Source organism: Cimex lectularius, unplaced genomic scaffold (assembly GCF_000648675.2).
Source record: "Cimex lectularius strain Harlan isolate CLEC.00 unplaced genomic scaffold, Clec_2.1 scaffold106, whole genome shotgun sequence".
Lineage (NCBI taxonomy): Eukaryota > Metazoa > Arthropoda > Insecta > Hemiptera > Cimicidae > Cimex > Cimex lectularius.
In genome coordinates this window covers 1,041,462-1,059,360 of record NW_019392769.1, presented here as the reverse complement: position 1 = coordinate 1,059,360, position 17,899 = coordinate 1,041,462, and the positions used below count along the sequence as shown (strand labels likewise).

The 17,899-nt window shown below is 32.9% G+C and overlaps 1 protein-coding gene across 4 annotated transcripts in view; it reads right to left on the bottom strand.

Moving 5' to 3' along the window:
* The window catches only part of LOC106662253, a 124,820-nt gene that overhangs the window by 94,004 nt on the left and 12,917 nt on the right, over window positions 1–17,899 (bottom strand). For all 4 annotated transcript variants that reach the window (XM_024227555.1, XM_024227554.1, XM_024227556.1 and 1 more), the window contains exons 2-3: window positions 1,771–1,929; window positions 559–653 (exon numbers count right to left, since the gene is read on the bottom strand). In XM_024227555.1, the coding sequence (XP_024083323.1) occupies window positions 559–653; window positions 1,771–1,929 (254 nt within the window). The remainder of the gene's footprint in view (window positions 1–558; window positions 654–1,770; window positions 1,930–17,899) is intronic.

Genomic DNA, 17,899 nt, shown 5'->3' with positions numbered 1-17,899 from the left:
CAGTGCAAAATTAAGTGTTGAGACCGATCACAGGTGCCGCTTGGAATGTGAGAAACTCCACTTTGCACGCCTACCTAGATATACCAATACCACTGGTAGGTGATGTCACCGCAATTTCTTATACCAGGCTGAAAGGTACCATGAACATCCACCCGAACACCTAATTTCACCTGACATCCCTCCTCTCCTCTCCCAATACAAAGTGTCAGACGCCTAAAAAAACTAAGACTCGGGAACAAGACCAGTAGAATATATTAGGCAAACATAAACTAGTCCATCGTTCAATCTCGTGCTGAACTTTTATCATTTACTAAGAATGTATTCAATATTTTACATTTATGTACAAGTTTATCTGCACAATCTTTTCGCTTCTATTAAATGCAGTAATTAGTCTGTGTAAAACAAATTTGGGACTCTCACCGGATAGTACCCTAAGTAAACTCACATATGAATTAGGTCTCCCTTATGTAAACGTAAACATGAATTCCGAACTAAAATGTAATATTTTACAATATAGTCTAAATATATATTAAAAATAATTTTTTGTAATTTTCTCACCGGAATGGAAATATTGCAAACTTCAGTCTGCCCGTAACGAGAAATGGTAGAATTGTCCGTCTGATTGAGTATCTCAACACTAGGGTAGTCTATGCCTGAAACAATTTAAATTGAAATGTAATAAACCTGTTAGTACAAGCCAAACATTATAGAATAGAAATAGAAATGGGTTTTATGTAGAAAAATACTCTAGATCTATGTATGGCCAAGTAGATGAAAAAAACAAATCAAAAGTTATCTGTTAAGTTTATATTCCAAGAAATTTAAAACCAGCTATTAAAAATTTCATTATGTCAATTTGTCGACATTTTTAAGTTTGTTTTGCACTAATGACGACCTCAAAATAAGTCAAAAGTCAGGCATATCAATTGAATTAGTTTTTTCATCCACGACAAAACCGAGATCCAAATTATTCGTGAGTAAAATGTTCACTTTAACAAACAACAATCCACCCCAGGCATGAAAAACCAACTAAGATATATTACGAAACATGCTCTAGTACAATAGCATTGAAATGGTACTATTAACAGATGACCAATGTCAAGAAGGGCAAACTTATCCTATGCAAGTGCCCTGCCATAGCTAGGAAACGGGTAAAATATCTGGGATGAGCATTACTGTGGAATGTAGACGAATGATACCCCATCCCTGAAAAAAATGCTGTACTTCAATACAGAAAAGAAAATCTTCCAGGAAAAACTTTAACAGAGATCGGACACAATAGATAACAGTTTAAGTGATAAAAGGGAAACTCCTTACGACTCCTAATGTGAGGGGGAAATATAGACATATACATCACTAGTACAACCAATTTGGACGGAATTGAACGTTGGTATTCAATTAAACGTTCCAACTTCTAAAGAATTATTCCTTCCTAATTAGTTCCAAGATCTAAAGAAAATCCTTCGAGCCATTGCCCAATTTCCCTGCTTTGTATCCAATATCCTTACTAGCCACAAAGGCTGCTAAACCCCAATGGTCCACGAAACCACAATAAGTCAATAAAGAAGCTTCCATAAAACTCTGGGCCTCATCCTAATCCCGTAATACAATAGCTTTTATGCCAAACTTACTCATAAACCAGCAAATCGCTTTTTTAATATAATAAATGTAACCAGAGGGAAAACAAAATAAACCATCAGTAGCCATATCGGACATAAAATTTCGATCAAATAATAATTCAAATTTGAGGGTTTTACATTTTTTCCTTACTTGATAAAATGCTGTCTATATTTAATGTGCCCAAGATAATCTTTTGTTCCGTGTTTTCGTGGAATTTACTCTCAGTCGTGTTGGTCAACGGTAAGGAAGACCTCGTGGAGTTCTTGTGCTTTATTCGGACGGTTGACGCAGTACAAAAACTGTTCCATCCTGTGAAACAAAAAATTATTAGTTATATTATTATTTTATAAATATGGCGTGAATTATAAATATAAATATATTTTTCTATATAGATTAACCATTCCTTGTAGAAGGAACGAGGACGTCAATCACCTGCAATTTTTTGCAAATGGAATCAAAGTGTAAAAGTTTGAATATTTAAAAATACCGCTTTATATTTAAAGAAAATGTGTTTTTTCTTCCAAGCTTTCAATCAGTTGCTTTGTAATAAATAAACAAAATTTTAATAGGAAAGCTCAGTTCATTTTTTGTGACACTTAACGATATTACTTTAGAAACTATTCTATGTACAAAAAAAATTCAGCGTTTTATGTTTTTACTTTTTAAACAATTATTAAATAAATACACGATTAAAGGAATGTACAATTTTAAATCGAGAAACAAATACATACGTTTTTTATATTAAAAAAGTAAAGGTCATTGAAGTTTTGTATCGTTAATGTTCTGAATCGGTAGATTTTTTTTGCACGCAAACCCGAACCTACACTTAGGGCAAATCGATCCAGTTCACCGCATGTTTTCATTTTACCGTGTTGTTAAATAAAACTCCGTATTACGTATGCTCCGTACACATAGTCTGCCATAATTTTCACCTTATTTCTTATAATGATTAATTGCTGTGTGCCCTCCTTCGCCGTTATCAAGCTTCTTTGATATTCGTCGCTTTTCGAGATAGAATTACACCTTCTGACTTGTTTTAATTATTACCGTGTTTCTGCCATATTTACTATGCCAATGTGTAGATAGGTGGTTTCACAGCGTGGATGTGGTGTTATTTTAATTATCCCCCTTATAATATTAAGGGGTTTATTTACATCTGTTTCCAATAATGACTACAAGTGTTTTAATTGCATTACATCAGTTTAAATCACTTATATCTTCATTTTTGTTAATTAATACAATTAACTTTTTGATTAAAGCAATATATTTATTGAATACACATGCATTACACAGGGATTTGTTTCTGTGAGTTCTGTTTCATTTAGACGTACAAGAGACACAGAATACAAAAACTCCATTAACTGTACAATGTCTTGTCTGAATTCGCAGAAAAAATAGCCAGAATATGTTAAGCGGTTCTTCTTCTTGTAAAAACTGCAGTTCTTCTGTCACGCATACGGTGTATGCCTTCTTAGGCAATAATGTCCAGTTGATTCTAGGGCATTTTATTTAGTTGGCTCTTGGTAAAAAGTATACAAAGGTAAAGAAACATACATACGGAACAATGGCAAATGAATAATCGAGAAAGAGCGAGAGAGAGTGAGAGACATAAAGAGAGAAAACTAAAGAGATGGAAAAGGGCAAATGAATGAACGAAAGAGAAAGAAAGAGACAGAAAAGGGTAGTAGAATGAGCTAGAGAGAGAGAGAGAGAGAGAGAGAGAGAGAGAGAGAGAGAGAGAGAGAGAGAGAGAGTGAAAAAAACTATATAAAGGAGGACAGAGAGAGACAAACAGAGAAAGAAAGAGAAATAATGAAACAGAGAATAAAAGATAAATAAATATAAAGCGACTGAAAGAAAGAGAGAGAGAAGCAGGGCATGAAAGGTAAACATATAGCAACTGTAAGATATTAAGAGAATGAGAGTGAGAGAGGTAGAAAGAGACATTTAAATAAAATTAAACAAACACAGCTAGAAAGTATTAGGGATAGATATTAGTAAGGATATAGGAATATATAAAGAGATAGAAAGAAACAATACATAGAAGAGAAAGAGAAAGTAATATGGATAAAGAGCGTGTGAATAAGGAAGAGAGAGAGAAAGAAAGTGAGAGTGAAAGGGAGAGAGAGTGAGTGAGAGTGGAAGAGAAAGAGAGAAAGAGAGAGAATGAGATAGCAAAGAAACACATTTAAAAACAAACAGAAAAAATGGAAAACTAGAGATAAATAAAAAAATATGAAACTGGGAAAGAAGGAAAAAGAGAAATAAATATGGGGAAGCACAGATGTGTATGCATATGCATTAATGTATATCAATGTATAGTATTGAGTCAATTTAAACGAATAAATCAATGAGTCAATGAGTGGAAGCGATAAAAAAGGGAAAGATAAAGGCAACAAACTAAATCCCCGAAATAAATGCAGACGAGAAAAATAAAGGAGAAAAATAAGATAATAGAAAAGCCCATCAAACAGCAAAATGTAGAGAATAACAAAGAAAGACATTGGAAGAGGCAGTTAGTAAAATAGCAAAAGATGATGGATGTGTGTGTGGGGGTGGAAATAGAGACAGAGAGAGAGAGAGAGAGAGAGAGAGAGAGAGAGAGAGAGAGAGAGAGAGAGAGAGAGAGAGAGAACGAGAACGAGAACGAGAACGATGTTACATAGCTAGCAAAAGATAGAGGTAGATCGAGTGGGTAGGATCAACGTCGAAAAGTGTTGTTGTAAATTGAACGGAAAGACGATAGGAGACAACTTACATTTAAATATAGTTTAGATATAGGAAGACGTCAGGCTTGAGGTTGGTGTTTATTAGCTGTAAAAATGCAAAGGGGAAAAGCACACCCTTTCCTTTTTCTCTGTGAAATAATATAATATAAAGTATAACGTTTAACGTCAGGCTTTTGTTTATTGTGTATTTATTTAAATAAATATTATTAGATATTCATACATTACAAACGGGCAATTAAGGTTCGAATTTCATTACATTTCATGATTAAAATAAAACCTTTTCTTTCCAGCAATTATTACATTAAAAATTTAATTTCCAATTTCATGTATGTTATGTATTGTGTATGTTTATGTTATTTATCATTTTCATTGATAGTAAATTTATCGCTATAAATAGGAGTATTATTTTATTCGCTCGACGTAATAAAACATTATTACTATTCGTAAAACCAACCCATCTCAGGAATAAAACACCAAAAAAGGTATATTTACGAAACATGCAGTAGCACGTTACATGCAACAACAGCATTGAAATAGAAATAGTAACAGATGACTAATGTCAAGAAGAGCAGACATATCCTATGCCACTGCCCTGCCATAGATAGGAAATGGGTAAAGTATCCGGGATAGGCATTCTTGTGGAATTTAGATCTACCCCAGGTATCTACCCCTGAAAAAATTCTGTACTTAATAAACAAATGAAAATCTTCCAGGAAAGCAGTGATCGTATACAACAGACACGAGTTTAAGTGCTAAAAGGGAAAATCCTTACAACTCCTAATGGAAGAGGGGAAATATAGGCATATACATTCCTTTTTTCTGTGAAATAATATAAAGTATAACGTTGTTAGGCTTTTGTTTATTGTCTATTTATTTAAATAAATCTTATCAGATATTCATATATTATAAACGGGTATTTAAGGTTCAAATTTCATTGTTTGATTGATTCTGATCTTCGCTATAACAACTTCTGCTTGATGAAATATTTCGATTGAAGTAAACTGTACAATTATAAGTTGCATAACGAAATCCAAACAATGAACAAAAACGTTCTGGTGAAATATAAATCTAACTGAAACCTGGAATGGAATGAACGGGGCTCGTATATATATCATGCCCGCACGACCGGAAGGCGTTGCAGGTCCGAGATTCCTTCCTGACATGTTCAAGCTGTTGAATTTACACCTTGGTTGATTGCTCATGAACGTTTAGTCCGCATAATTTCGCCCTTGGTCTCATGATGATGATGATGATCAGTTCTGACGACAGTTAAAACTTAATATAACCCGGGATTATGCTGTTATAAACGTGAATATTAGGAAGTAATGCTGAACACATTAATTAAATAAGACTTTCCAAGAATAAAGGAAATTGATTTAACAGGAATATGTTTAGTACGGGATTTGTATCGTTCCGACATCAAATAGTCCGTAATTACTTTCCATTTTAACTTCCGCAACACGGCTTCCCCTTCCACCGATGAGACATCAACACGATATAAGATTTTGTAAATTACAAGGATTATTGCGTTAACCCATTTTCCTCAGCTTTTAACAATAACAGTTTAAATTTTCCGTATTAAAATTAATGCTATTCTTAGTAGACAGTGTTCATTTGGTTTATAAAGTTACTTATGTTGAAATTTTACATAATGGAATTTGGTGACCTCGTAACAAAGTACAACCCCAAGGATACGGTTCCACGAAACTGGACCTAGATCCGCACTAAAACTGTTCCAGAGGTAATTAGTACTGGTCAGGCTCCAAGTTCTCTGTCTTTCATTACTACATCTAAACTCATCGAGTGGCAAGGCGTTCCAAGACATTAAAATTTAAACTAAATTACATTGCCTTTAGAATGGCGCAATTAATTAATTGATTCCTTTCAAGATTTATATCACTTGTACTCCGAGTAGTTTTAAACGAGGTAAATTTGCTGCTATTATATCACAATGTATTCATTGCAATCTAAGTGTTTCTATCTATCCACCAATCTAACAACCTTAATATCCAACAAAATGTAGACTCCAGAGCTTTAACATCTAGGTAATCTCAGCTTCAAAAGCGCGCAACTGCACATTCTTACACATATTTTAAAATAACTACGAATAAAAACATTCACATTAAACAAGAATCAACTTCTACAAATGTAATAATAAAAATATCTTCCAACAATTAAGGATCAAGAGGCTCCATGCGTGCTCAAGTTATGTTTTCATCATACTCGCTCCCTATATGGAGCCACGGCATGGCGACCGTCAACCATATTAGGCAAATCAAGCGCCCTTTCTCTAATAAATATAATAACTTGACCTCCCTACTTGAAAATAATTATTGTATTTAAAAATTTGCTAACTCTCTCTCGCACTCTTTCTCTCTCTATCAATTTCTTTCTCTCTCACTCTCTTTCTCTCTATCAATTTCTTTCTCTCTCTCTCTCTCTCTCTCTCTTCGCGTATATGACACGTTTTCTCTTTTTTCTCTCGCACTTACACTTTCTTATTTATTTATTTTTATCTTTCTATCCCTCCTTCTTCTCAGTACCTCTTCCATTCTTAATTTTTTTCTTATTCTTACGCCTTCGTTTTCTTTCTCTATTCTCTCTATTCTCTCCTAACTCTCTCTCTCTTTCTCTTTTTCTCTCACTCTTTCTCTCCTTTCTCTGTCTGTTTTTCTCTCGCCCACGCATTTAAATTCAGCGAATTGTAATTTATCCGAAATAAGAAGTTATTTCAGTTATTACCATATTAATTGTTGATTTTTGTGCATAAATCAGTGGTGCTCAACTAGAATTAATGCGTCCAAACAACATTAAACTAACACACTTATAACTAAAAGATAAAGGAAGGCTTTTTGTATAAAAATAGACATAGTTATTATTTAAAAAAAGAACAAATCTGGCTGTTCAAGTTGAAATAAACTTTTCTATTTATAGATGAAAATTCCACTAATGAAGAAAGTGATTACTTAATGGGTATAGAAAAGCACGGTCTTCTTATAAATCATAAAAGAAAACAAACTTACTACTAACAAAAGAAAAACCTTGGTTGATATTTAAGTTAACAATAAAAATATCAAGATTTATTGCAATTCAATAATAAAATAGGAAAATTTCATCCCAACGTATCGAAACATTGAAGCAAGGTACTATTGGAAACAAATGCCAATAGGAACAGTTAATACTTTCCAAAGAAGGACGTTTGCAGAAAGGAAAACAGTTAGACAACGTGAAACTGCTATGGGTTAAGTCCGGATCGTTTCGAAGATGCCTTGTCTGGTTACAAATGACACCCCGGGTTTCCCCTGACTCTCTGCGGCAAAGCCCCTTATTCTTGGAAGCTCAGATAATGCCTCCTATCTAACGGGAACAAAATCTACGTGAAATTATTGAAATTTGATATTTCTCTTACTGTTTCGACAGGGTTTTCTGTATTTTATATATGGCGATGTGATAACCGTCTTTTTTTGAGGATAAAATGATAAAATTACAAAAACCACGAATACATTAAGTAAATAAACATTGGAAGAACGAATTTTATATATTATATAGTATTTTATATATTAAAAACTAGAAGTACTCTCAAAAATTAGACAACTATCACTTGAAACAACGTAATTTATTTATAATTCGATAAAACTCTTACAATGTTTATCTGTCTCTATATTCCCAATCGGCACAAACTTTTAAATCCTTTCAAAGATTAGAGGTTTCAATTAACGATTAACACCTCCAATCAAAAGAACTTAGTCGTTTTAAGTTACAAAGTATTTATTAAGTGTTTAACTTTTCTTAAGCTACTGTAATGTTTTTTCAATCAAAACAAACTAATTATTTAGGTAAATAGAATGTAATTGGTTTAAAGATAAGACTATTGAAATAATAATAATACATAAAGTTTCAGTTGTCCTATTAACCAAAGTAATTGTTTTAATTGCAGTTTTTTAATGCAAAGTGTGCGAGCGGTACACTAATTTTTCAACTAAACCACACTTTGCAAAAGAATAATAATGAAGTACAAAAATTATTTACTAATTCATAATGACTTAAGTAAATAAGTTCGTGTTTAATCACCGGAGATAATTAGTTTATGTCCTTATATTTTAGATCGTTTTCACTCCTTATTACTTAAATAGATTTAATATTTAACGGACCGCTGCATCAGAGTGAGGGGCGGCAATCACTACTCCGATATTAGACCATAACAATCCCACAAGGGAGCATTCTTGGTCTCATCCAGTTTACATTTACAATACTGATTATATCCTCTCCCTGTACATCAATAACAATAAACGTTTTTTCAATTCAACTAAAGTCACTTCAACAGCAGACTGAGGTTGAATCCCCGCAAAAGACTTAACAGGCCAAAATTTAACAGAAAATTTGCACAACAACGAAGACTTTTATGACCGAAATATGTTTAGACCGTCAAAACTTAACTAACTCTATACAAGACCAAGCCATCCAATATTTACTGGATCAAATCCTTCCAAGTCCTCACTATCCACGACCTCAACATTCCTTATGTGGACGAACTTATTCTGCCCTGCTCCAAACGTTTTACACCAACCTCAGAACAAACTTATTTCATTTTGACTATGCGCGTTGGAGTTTTACGTGTCTATGTAATAATTAATTAAATAATTCACTGGACAAGAAAGAAAAATAAATTTCAAATCAATTTTTCCGAGATAAGGATAACAAGTTGAAATGTGTTCAAGCAGACACGCAAATAAGCTACATTAATAAAACATTACATAATTAGCATAATTGAGGATATGAAGTTCAGATCAAAAAAATAATGCTTCCATTTATTGATTATCTTAAAAATATTGCCTTTCTTCAAACTAACAACGAATCATACGAATAAAAAGGGCCTGGAAAGGCTGTATTTAGGCTACCTAAAAATAGACAAACTGCAGTATTGATATTTAGACCTTCTGAGACAGAATGTTAGTAATTTGTTGACGTAGTTGGTATGGTAACAACTAGACACTGAGCTAGTGAAAAGTTCGACCTTGGCCTTAAGTTCGGCATACACACATATACACATACCCTAAGCTTTATTGGCCGGACTATTTTGATTTTAAAAAAAGGTACATAACTTTAGCCTATACATAATATATCAATTAAGACTTATAATTACAAAGAATAATTTGAAATATTAACCTGATAACATGAATCTACATTTTAATGTTTTGTTATAAATTTAACAGTTTTATACCTTGTATTTTAATATTTTTAAAATTGTATAAATGCATTATCTTTAATGAAAATGATTAAGGTGGGGGTGATTATGTTGATTCCCCCATTGGATAAGATGGTTCTAAAGCAGCCACTAAAAGCAGTTTGTGAGTAGGACCACCTTTTCCAATAAGTTACCTCTAATGTGTGATATATGAAGTTACATGAACGTATATGTTGTTTTGTTTTAACTTAATTACTCTTTTTATTAAACATTTATTATATTTATACAAGTTTTAACCCAGGATCAAACATAGTTTTGGAATTACACGAATCTTAAAAATCTAAACTTTATTATAACATTCCCGCACAAATAATACAGATTAAAAATACACCCACTCCTATGCTCCATGTTATAAATTTGAATGACTTAACTAAAGGTTCTTATAATAATCCTGTTTTGGAAAGGAGACTTTGTTTCAAATAAGCCTTATATTTGAATGGCTTATAATAATGGCCTTATATGTTAATTAACTTAAATTAACACAACATTTCATTTAATTCATTATGAGTTTTATTTACAATAGCTACTAGAGGTAGAAGAAAATATAATTTTTAGGTTGGTTTGTTTTAGTTATGCCATAAATGAGATGTTATCCTCATTTAATACTAACTTTAACCAACATTGTCTAATTAATTAACAGCTTGATGTATAGTCTGTGATCAATTACGTAATTCAAACAGCGATGGCTTTGAGATTTATCGCAATTATCACAGTTAGCAGGCTTCGAAAAGCTTGAACGGTGAAAGGGAACGCGGATCGGTCGCCGGGGTCGTGACCAATTGGCACTTGAATTATTGGCCGGGATCTCTGTGGACAAATATTTGTCCTGCCGTAATGCCGATTCAGTGCAAGAAGACACGTTTCAACCCAGTAATAAAGACACGATCTCTGAACCTTTATTACGACAAACTAATTGCTTTTGCTCTAATCGCCTAAGTTATCATTTGTTGTTTAGTGTTCGATAAAAATATACTTGATAATATTTAGATTAACTTTAACTGTATGTTTGGCTAATATGGTAACGAAAATATCAACATGGTTTCAAGTATTCTCTTGAGCTTATTTCCACTTAAACACACATTGTCTTCTTTGCCTTTCTATTTTGGTGTTTAATTCGCACACACACACTCGCGCGCACGCACACACACACACACACACACACACACACACACACACACCCTTCATCTCCCTCAAACTTCCTATTTCTCCTTCATCATTCTTACTGATATTGCAACCGCTGCGAGAATACTCGAGCGCATTTCACTAGCATAGTAGATTATCTCCACAATTTCTTATACCTAACAAGATATTCTTCCCTCCCATACAGTATTGTTTGGGAACCAACGCTGTTGAAGCGGCAAAATTGTAACTGCTTCCATATTGTTTGATATCCCCTAACTGAGATGACAACATGCTGGCTGTTATTTAGCCCTACGCCGACTATAGCAAAACCCGTTGGCCTATGACATCAAATTTCAGCTATTCCGTACATCATTTTACACCTATATATGCGGCGCCAAGTAACATGCGTTGTTTTGCATATTAGTCAACTGCTGTGCCACCACCTGGTGCTGCAGAATTTCCGGCTGCAGATGTGAAGTATAATCCGATTTCTATTCTCAAAATGCTGCTGCTTTCGATCGTTGTAATTGGTGCTCAGCGTGACGCCTAACTTCAAAGTATTGCCGCTCTCATAGCTTAGGTAACATCAGCTCAATCGTTAACCCGATAAATTGTCTGGACCTTCGTTTTAAGCCCTTCTCTCATATCCTTTTCATTCAGTTTTGTTTTTTTAACTCGTCGTCATTTCATGTAGAGTTCAAATCTTCTTTCACCTAGTAAAAACCTTAAAGAAGATTTGAACTCTACATTGATTATCTGCAGGTCGATCTACAAACATCATTTCATCGTCATTTATTTCGTCTGTTACATTCTCACCTTTTCTATTTCACATTTTTCAAGCACTCTTTCTTTCTCTCTCTACTCACTTTCTTTCTCTTTCTCTCTATTCCTCTGTCTCTCTCTCTCGCTTTTTTCTCTTTCTCACTCCCTCTCGGGCTCTCTCTCAGACTCCCCCTCTCGCTCTCACTCCTTTTTCCTCTCACTCCCTCTTTCTCTCACTCACTATCTTTCTTTTTCTTTCTTTATCTTGCTAGATCTGTCTTTCAAAACATTTAGCTATGCTATCATTTTCTTTTGCTTATCTGCTAGTCACTTGTTTCCCAATATTAGAAATGTTTTCCTTTTAATCATAATTTTTTGTGCTAAATGTCTCTCTCTCTCTCTCTCCTCTCTCTCTCCTCTCTCTCTCTCTCTCTCTCTCTCTCTTTCTCTCTCTCTCTCTCTCTCTTTTCCTCTCTTTCATTCTCTCTATTAAATCTCAATCTCTTATTTAACTCTTTCTTTCTATCTCTAACCATATATTTCTCCATTTCTATGTATTTATCTATCCATCCACCTGTCTTCGTTTCTTTCTCTATTTATCTATTGATTTATTCATAATCTATCACTCTGTGATAATTTGATAATTATTTGAGGGTTTTCAATAATATATTAAGACAATAGGTATTAGAAGTGGTTGTCTTAAAGTCTATCCCTACTCGATTCTGTTCCACTATCTCTAGTGCTCTCTTACTGTTTGTAGAATTATTTTTATATCTCAGGCGTTTCCGTTCTCTCTCTATTTCTTTAATCTTAATGTCACTGTTTTCCCGATGTGTTTTGTATTTCTACTCGTAGGTAATTAATCTTGTCCCACACTATTCACTGATCAATGAAAACAACTCTCTTGTCAATATTATTTTATTTATAGCATAGTTGAACCATAGGATAAAAAAAAGGGTTTCAAAATTATAAATATTCTACGTTCACGCTATGCCCATTAAATTTTTGTGTTTAATCTCCCTCCTCCCAGACCAGTTAAAGGTTTACTTATTTATAAAAGAGTTTAAAGATTTCGCGTTCTTTAAGATTTGTTGATTAAGGATGGATTTAAAAAAAAATATTTTTACATTAAACTATTTTGGCTTTACTTTTGCGATTAGTCTTCGTTAATAAATCTAAATTGGTTCATTGGTGAATAATTTTAAAAGTTATACTTTATAAAATTAATACTCTTGAAATAGTGCAGTACAACAGTGAATGTTCTTTATGTAGCTTTTAGGTCAAATCCAAATAATTTTGCCCCGTTCCTGTTTCACTCGCAAATATTATATTCTACTCTGTATCCACGCGAGGGGTTACATGTTTATAAATTTCGAAGATCTCATTTCGACCATATTTTAAGGAATAAGTTAAAAAGTTCTAAGTTTTAAAGAGTAAGTTTAATAGATCTAAAGAAGAACTTAATTTTTCGGTAAACCGTATCGTTAATAAGAAAATAAAAATAATAATCACATCATCATATGTTGAATGTTGGGAACTCCTTCTTCCCATTGTTTCACAAATCCAACATGGCACACTTGGACTCAATTTCTGCCGATATGGCCTTTGGGAATACAAATTCCCAAATTGACAGTATAAAAATCCGAGAAGGAATTCCATAGAGACGGAGGTCATACCTCACGGTGGTAGGAGATCAAGTTTTCATCGACACTTCACTCTATCATTCAACTAAGATTCTTCTTAGAGCACGTCTCTAAGAATCTAGAGAACTGTGTTACAAAAACCTTGGCTTAAAGCATTTTTCCATGTTTGTCACGTACATTGTGTCGGAATGTTATTATTTATTACTTAATTTATTAGTTTGAATGTCCGCTAGTACCTCTCGAGTTCCATAGCACTGTAACTATCTACATGGTCATCCCAAAAAATGTAAACAAATTAGTTGAGATTTTTTCGACGACTTGTTACAGTTTTTTTAATCAGAAGAACATAATTTAATTCATATTTTTCAGTATAACTTTAAGAAGTGCTATCAAAACCCAACTTCAATACTAAGTAATTACCATGATAAACAGTCTACGTATCAAGGAACAGCTTTTCAAAAAGATTTTTAAGAATGATGGTTTTATTTTTTTCAGCCTCCTGATAAAATACAAACCGGTTTTCAGGGAAGTCATTGAAAAGCTCGAGTTTTCCAATTTATGAAACGTGGAACAAGAAAACAACACTAACTAGTGGGCAATGTAATTTGAAAGGCTGGCATAAAAGCATTGAATTAATCAGCATTAAACAACGAAGTTAACAACGGTAACGCAGGTTCAAACGGATTCGCGGAATAATTCCTGTCACGGATTATATGATAATAGTCTTTCCGTTAATACACGTTCTGTTTTTATGAAGATTTTCCCATTTTACGACGAGTGATATCGGTCTCATCGTAAAAGGGTTTATTTAAAACGTAATAAATGGTCTGAATAAATTTTTTCGTGATTTGATTTTAAAGAATGGCAAGCTTTTGGGATTTACGTAATATTTCCGTTGTATTTGAATAAAGGTGCAATAACTAATCGATATGTGAAGGTATCGATTGTTCATAGTTTTCAGCAAAGAAATCACCTACGACATTTCGAGAGCAGTGTTCACCGTATTAGTCATATTACACTATCAAAAAAAGAACTTTGCTAAAATGAAATGACATTGAAACCAATGCAATGTCGTCCGCGATTTGGGACTTACTTGGAACCCCTACATTACACTTAAAAGCATAGAATTTAACAGAAACTATTTACTAAATACTTAACAGCAGTTCTCTCTCTCTCTCTCTCTCTCTCTCTCTCTCTCTCTCTCTCTCTCTCCGTATATCTGACTGACAATTTTTCTCTTTTTCTTTCTTGCACGTACACTTTCGTATTTCTTTCTTTTTATTTTTCTATCCCTTCCTCTTCTCAGTATCTCTTGCATTTTTCGTTTTTTTTCTTATCCTTACGTCTTCGTTTTCTCTCTTTCTTACTCTCTCTTTTTCTATTTTCTCTCTCTCTCTTTCTCTCTTCTGTCTGGCTTTGTCTGTCTGTCTTTCTTTATCTCTCACTCTCTCTCTTTCTCTCTCTCTCTCTATCTATCTCTCTCTCTCTCTCTCTCACTCACTCCCTCTCTCTCTCTGCTCTTCTCTTTTCAGTTAAATTTATCACAAAACTATTAGAATCATAGTATCATTTTGGAGAAACGGATCGTTATTTCACTCGTCTAAACGATTTATTCTTTTATCTCTATTATTTATTTTCTCTTGAAAAGTTGGTATATTTGAGAAAGCTGTACAAAGATTCAAAGAAGAAACGACGAGACGAATATTCGCAATTATTGGAAATTTCTTCACCTATAGAAAGCTTATTTAAACATGCTATCATTACATTTAAGTAGATAGACACTCTCATAATCAGCAGGAATAAAATATTGCCTCCGCTTATTTTGCTCAGTTTTTCTAATCATAAAACGTAAATTCATAAAATTTTCTCAACGAAAAATGTCAATTTAGTTGAAGGAAGTGTTAAATTCCTACTAGTATAAATTATGAGTTGAAATGCAAAACTAGTTATTTTGTAATCGCGAGATAATACTTGCTTTAAGCATGTAGAGTCTGTTAAAAACATACCAAACAATTTGCCTAGTCCATAAAGGTCGAACATCAATGATCTCGTTTTAAAAGAATTCAATATACATTGTAAATTTCAGTTAAAAAAGGCAAGACATTTATTACAAGGACAGAATAGTCACACTATTTTAGAAAGGTTATAAATTTGCTGGTAAAGATTCATTACATTCTTTTAAAGAATGTTCAATTTTTTTGCGTGTATTTTATCCCAAGTGGAAAATATTAAAAAACAATCAAGGAAATTGTATTCAAAGTGAAACAGTTTGCAGGCACAGGCTGTAAAAGGTTTTTCCAACGGAGTAGTCTGCCAAGGAAAAGAAATATTGAATGATGGAGGCAATCTATTTCTCCGTTCCACATGGTGTTTGCGGATGTTCTGGGATAGTTGACTTCGGTGTACAATAAATCTTCTATCCGCCTTATAAGTTGAACAAACTAAGGAGAAAAACGTTTAAAAACTGATTAGCCCGTTTTTTCTTAAATTATTAAAATGGAAGAAAGAGTAGAAAAAGGAAGCAATATTGGAACAGTATTAACATACGAAATGAACTGAAGCTTCTCACTTTTTAATACACAGAGCTTTTTTTGCAATTTAATTTAAATCTTTTCAAGAATACGAACGCATTTTTTAATTCGATCAATTTTATATTAGAAAAGTGTTTAAAAAAACTTAAAATTAAACAACTTTTGGGTCTTACTTAGAATTAAAAAAATGACTACGGATGTCTTCAAATCGACCTAACCAAATTCCTAGCCATGCATTACGAAGTATTTAAAAAAAATCACAGTATCAAATAGTTCTTTAGAAACTTATTACCGCGTTCGGTTTTTAAGCTTGGAATAAATAAGAATGAAATTTTTGAAGATGCTGGTTTTTGAATTTATGTTTTTTGCTGCATTTGCACTTATAACTTTAGCTTTATTTGTTTTTAGAACATGGCCGATAAGGTGTATTGTCTGCTTTTATTGACAATTCCTGTCTTACAAACAAATCGACAATTGCGCATTCCCAACAAAGCTTTAGACTGAAAAGTTTCATTATATATGTAATCAACATGCATTTGATTGTCATCACCAACATTTTGTGAAACTTAGCTGGCATTGATTTCCAAAATTAGACTTGGCCCTGCAGTTTAAATGACAGTGAAGGAGTGATAGGTAAAACTAATAACATATAAACACAAGTAATACGAAAGACAGGTAGATAGAGATAATGGCAGAGTTCTATAACGAGAAATAAATACATTTAGGATTCCTAAACAGGAAAAGCCTCCTCAGTTGGGAGTAAGTGTAAGAAAAGATAGACAAATAAAATAACAGAATAGAAAAATGTTAGAAAAATTAGATTGAAAAGAAAGAAAGAAAGAGAGAGTGAAGAAGAGAGAGAAAGAGAGAAAACAAAGAGTGAGAGAGTTCCCAAAGAAGGTACATAGACAGAGTAAACATAGAAAACAGCAAAGAGAGAACACATAGTGAGAATAAACGAAGAACAGAATGGCAAAATGAAGAATAGAAAGACATTGTAAGAGAAATTTAAAAAAATAATAATAATAAAATAATTTAAAAAAATAAAATAAATGAAAAAAGAGTATAACATGAACCTTGAAACAGAAATAAAAAGAATGATAATATAAATATATAATAATATTATATATTTATAAATTATATATAAAAATATAGACTAGATGAGCGTATATTGAGATAAAGAAAGAAATTGAAATCCCTGAAATAATAACGAGAGTGCATGAAAAAGGGAAATGAAATATAACAACGGAAAGAGTGAAAAAGGGAGGGGGAGAGAAAGAGAGAGAGAGAGAGAGAAGAGAGAGAGAACAAAAGAGAGGGAGAGGAGGGAGACTAGTGAGTGAGAAAGAGCGATATTAGATATATGTAGTTGGAATATATTCTAAATTAATTCTATCTGAGAGAACAGAAAATTAAATTTTCATTCTGAGAACGTGGAATCACTCAAGCAATTAATAAAAAATCGGAAAGGCCGTATGCTATACTCTGCATTATTGTACGATTGTTGTCAAACTTGATCTCTAACGAAAATCAGTGAAGAGATTTTTAATAAAGGAGAGTAAAATTGTTTTGAAAAGTGCGTAAGAGTACAAAATAAAATAAAAATCCGGCAGGGATAGCAGAAAAATAAACAACAGTAAAATGACTCCAGATAATACTGCGATATATAGAAGAAAGGTTCCCTAATAAGATAAAATAAAGAAAAATTTAATAATAGAACGCTAAAAGTGGATAGACACAGAATACTTTTAAAAAATTCTGTTGTCTAAATGTAACAATGAAACCTACGTATCTTATTCAGTCTATGATTCTTATTTATAATAGAGCATAATTAGCTTTAAAAAATAAATAAAAGTACTTTATTTTCTTATGGGAATGTGTAGAAAATTGTTAAGAAAAGAAAAACCTTTACATTTATTATTCGAACCAAAGTCCCCGGCTAAATCTTTCACAAGTCTACTCAGAAAGGACCACTTATTGAAAACGCGACCGTTTATCAGACAGATAAGCAAAATATATTGCGATCGATAAATTCACTATCCGGAAAGAACGTGATCCGCTCACAAGATCAAGTCGCAAACAATGAATGGGGCCGCGTTTATCTAATTGATTTAAATGACTAAAGTTTTTTTTTTCGTGTAGATGTTGAAACTCTGTTGCATTTCAAGAGCAAACAGCAATTGGTTTAAGTGAAGCAGATTGGATACAGCATTGAGGATTGGACATTCTATTCTTTCCATTCGCACG